General features: G+C 50.5%; 1 protein-coding gene across 1 annotated transcript in view; it reads right to left on the reverse strand.

Moving 5' to 3' along the window:
* Positions 1 to 1453: 1453 nt before the first annotated feature.
* Positions 1454 to 4416, reverse strand: part of INS (insulin) — a 3329-nt gene continuing 366 nt past the window's right edge. Inside the window, exon 2 of the mRNA XM_009587400.1 lies at positions 1454 to 1590. Coding sequence (XP_009585695.1) covers positions 1454 to 1590 — 137 coding nt within the window. The remainder of the gene's footprint in view (positions 1591 to 4416) is intronic.

Consider the following 4416-nt stretch of genomic DNA (forward strand, 5'->3'; position numbering starts at 1 on the left):
AGCTATATGCTCTCAGGTTTGGTGGGAGCCAAGAAGCTCAGAAACAGCAAACACCTTGCCATGCTTTCATAACCGCAAGATTTTGGCCCAAGGCTGCATGTCACAGTTGCAAGCTCTGCTGCTGGGAATATTCAGCAGGGCCCAGAGGAAAGGGTGATGGAGAGGGATGGAAGGGTGGTCGGGGGGAGCATCACCGACAGAGCAGCACTGGTGTGGTGGCTGCAGGAGGGGGCCCCTGTCACTGGCTTTTGGATGCATCAAGGGAGCCCGTATAGAGGGTCACCGCGGGGAATCGCTGGTGCTTTCTGATTTCCTAGTTTATGGCTGTGTCTTCTTCTCAGCAGCTCCTCCAGCTGCTCCTCCAGCCCTTCAGTTTGCAGTGGTTTTGCCAGTTTTGTGCTCATGATAGGAGCGGAAGCCACGCATCCTGGCAGGGATGAGATGGCAGCTTCCATCTGCGTGGCTCCGATGAAGGCAATCAGATCTGGTTTGGGAAAAGAGGCTGTTAAAACCACAGCCTTCTCTCAGACCAGCTTTCAAAATCTGCCACCAGCAAAATGCAGCCCCAGCCACTGCTGCCACCTCTGCCAGGCTGCACCCATTCCACGGGCACCTCCACTACACTGGCACGGGAGTCCCTCAGCAGAGGGGACACGACCCTTCCCCACACTCTCTGCCACCCCGCATTGCCGTGGCAGCTTTTCCTCCCAGAAAGCGGCGATTTTGGGGCCAGATACTTGAAAGAGGTCTGCTCACCCTTTTGGCCAATACACTCAAAACTCCTTTTGGATGAAATCCGCTTTCTGCACATGACTTGTCAAATACTTGTGAACGACAAGCACGTCCCACGGCAGGGACTCTGCCTGGTCTCCCACAAGCAGAAGGGGGAACTGGACACACTTTCTAAATTGGTCATGGCGATCGTCCACGATTTTTCTGGGTCCGATTAATAGGTGACTTAATTCTTCGCTTAATCTGAACTGTTCCCATTACACAGCTGAGGAAGTTCGGTCTCCCCGCTGCCTCGCTATATTTGGGCTGTGAACTGCAGGAAGTTGATCAGCATGGCATTGCAACAGATATTCCCCCGTAACGTTTCCCTAGAAAGAGAAATCTCATTCAAACCTCTCTGCCCTCTTGTCCTCACCCCCGGGCAGCGGGGGTACCGGATGCTCCGGCGCTGCGTAATCCTCCTCCCTCCCTCCCAGGAAGTTCATTTGGACAGCAGAAGGAGAGTGTGACGTGATGGGTGGCTCCAGGACCTTTTAAAACTGCCTTACCCGAGCACAGACAACGACACCCTAAAGCGAATATCAGTGCCCCCTCCCCAAGACGTGGATGCACGAACCAGCAGAATAGAGCCACGACGTTTATTCAATTGCTTTGAAGGTGCAGTAGCGTAAGTGCGTGTTTCTGCCGGCGGCCCGCGGGCCCCCCGCCGCTGGCCTCGCCGCTAGTTGCAGTAGTTTTCCAGTTGGTAGAGGGAGCAGGTGTTGTGGCAGCATTGCTCCACGATCCCTCGCTTCACTTTCTCAAACTCCTCCTGCTGGAAGGGCAGCTCTCCCACCTCACCATGCAAGGGACCGCTCACTGCCAGGGAGGAAAAAGATAAGCCGTGGGACATCACGCAGCATCAGCCCTGGCTGTTGAGCCCCGCAGAAACCCCCTTTGCAGACACCAGATTTTTAAGCCAGAGTTGGCTGGAAAATGGGGAGGAAGTTGCAAAGGTTTCCCCGGGTTGATGCTGCTTGTAGCACCTTGAGGCTCTGTGTTTCCTCTCCCAGAAATAATCCTATGGTGCTTAGGAGCCAAGCTGAGTGGATATCAGCAGTGTGAGGGACAAGGAGATTTTATTGAGGCAGGCGTGTGGAGAAAAAGAGAAACCCTGCACCCTCCCTGGGGTGAGCAGCTAGTAAATAAGCTGATAAAATGGGTTGGTCTGCTCCAGAGAGATGAGTTGCTTGGGACTGCAGCCCCCCTCGGGCAATTACCCACTCTTCTGGGAGCCTGGGCAAACAACTGGGGTGTCCGTAGGATTGGAAGGATGGTCCAGTCCTGGGGCTGGATGCATTTCCCAGCTGGTCCTGAACAGCCTGCTCCTGTTGGCTGCCTGGATGTAGCCTCGAGCCGATGGCAAAAGCGTTCGTGTGTGTCCGTGTTCACAGCTGGAGACGAGTTTTTAGAAGGAATGATGAATTAGCGTATTTGGACACAGACGAAACTCAACAGAGTGTCTCGTTTGCTGGTGGGAACTTGAAAACTTGTGGACAGAACTGTTCAGGTTTTAGTTGCCCAATGAAAATATAGAAAATGGCAAACAAAACAGTGATTTTTCCTGTAGGAAGAAAAGAGGCCCTAACAACAAAAAGAAAATGCTTGGAAAGCGAGAATGAGATGAGGTTTCTAGGGCAATATGAAAGTACAGCACAAGATGCAAAATCCCCAAGCCCCCAAAGCGTGATGCAATGAACGAGGCACAAGGGTAACAAGAAATCATTATGCTAGTGTGCTAGGAGGAAAATTTAGGAAAGGTTTAGTCCAACATTAAGTAGAAGAGGAAATAGCTAGTCAAAGTTTTGTGATTTACTTGTCTTCATCCTTCAAGCCAGCTGGGAGCAGACTGTAAACACAAGCCGCTTGTGTGACAAAGAGGTGGTGGCTCAGGCAATAATCCTGGAACAAGAGGTAGAAAGTTTTCAGATGCTTTCAAACGGGTTGGCCCTGATGAAATTCTCAATGCAGTATTTAGGGAATTGGGTAATAAAACTTCCAACCCATTCGTGGTGGTCTTCAGAAACAAATCGTCAGAGAAGGGAGCAACTAACAGCCCAGCTGGCCGTTCAAAACAAGTCATGGCAAACCCTCTGCTATGACATTACCTTGCTTCACCTTCCAAAGACCTCTAAGACTGTTTCACGGGATGGTTGCATATGCAGGAGGAGGAATCAGGTACAAATGGAACTAGTGTGTGATGGGAAGAGAACTGGTGGGAGAGGCATATCGTAGTCGGGGGGCGGGGGGGGTGAGTAATGGTCCATCTTGAAACGAGAGGGTTGAAATGACTGGGATTTGGCAGGCGTCCCTTCTGTATCTATTCAAAGTCTCCATTAGTAGCTTGGAAGACAGAAAAGAGAGTGTACTTGCTGGATTCATAGAGAAGCTAAAGCTGAGAGGAACTGCAGATACCCATCTCCAGGAGAGACATCATCCTTGCATTACAGCTGGAGTATTCCAGGTCCTGGCCCCGTCTAGATACAAACACCATGTTGAAGAGCAGCTCTCTGGACTGCCTCGTCCCACCTGCACTGCCATGCAGACACAAAGTGCTGGACCAGGGGCAGTGAACCGGCACCGAGGGTGTGCGGGCAGGGCTGTCATCTCCTCCTGCCTCCTGGCCCTTGCTCTTGTCAGTAGTCCAGGAGTCCTAAGGAGGGGAACCAAAGCAGCTCCACCAGCATTTCACCACCATGAAATAAGAGACGATATAAAGCTGTGGGGGCTGCAAGCCTCTTGAAGGGCAAGATTAGTACTAAAAATTAACTTTGAAACTATAGAGACACTGAAAAGATGGGACGCTGTTCAGTAAGAAATGGGGAAGATGCTAAAGGTAGGCAGGAAGACTGCGCTGTGCATCCAGGACGTGGGTTTGACCGTGGTAGCGGTCCGTCAGAGAACTGCTGATCCACCCAAGGGAGGGCCAAGGCATCCAAGATAGACAGTGATCACTACCAATCAACAGTGCAGTGCTGCTTTGAAAAAGGCAAACCACCTGTGTAGGCAGGAAAATGGTGTGAAAAACATGCGATATCATTCTTCCAGTTTGCTCACTCTACCTGGCACTGGCAAGGCCTCAGCTGGGGTCCTGTGCACTTCTCCAGGCATCACCAGTCAGTAAGGATGTGACAAAATGCACAACAATTTGCATGGACAGAGATCTAGAAAATATGACCTAAGAAGGTAGTGGGGGAGTGTAGAGGGGATTTAGCTGAGAGCAGGTTAAAACTAGACATGGGAACAGTCTTCAAATATTTTGAAAAGCAGCCATGAAGAAGAAAGGATTAGACTCTTCCCCATGTCCACTATGGAGAAGACAAGAAATAATTTACAGCAAGGGACGTTCAGATTAGATATTGGAAAGAAACACTCGAGAAGAAGGACAGTTAAGCATGGGAAAGGGCAGTTTCAGAAGGCAGGAGCAGCTTCCTCACTTGAGGTTTTTATAAACACACTAGATAAGCTCGGGTCAGGAATAGGATGGGGACAACTGATCCTGTCTTGGGGCAGAAGGAGGCTTCCTGGGTTCCTTCCACCTTTATTTTCTATGAACACTCCCAGGGCGGTGTAATGGCCACACAAAGAAATAGACAAGTTTGAGCTTTCAGCCACAATTCCTTTTGCCTCATAAATCCTCTTTCC

Source organism: Fulmarus glacialis, unplaced genomic scaffold (genome assembly GCF_000690835.1).
Source record: "Fulmarus glacialis isolate BGI_N327 unplaced genomic scaffold, ASM69083v1 scaffold8301, whole genome shotgun sequence".
Taxonomy (NCBI): domain Eukaryota; kingdom Metazoa; phylum Chordata; class Aves; order Procellariiformes; family Procellariidae; genus Fulmarus; species Fulmarus glacialis.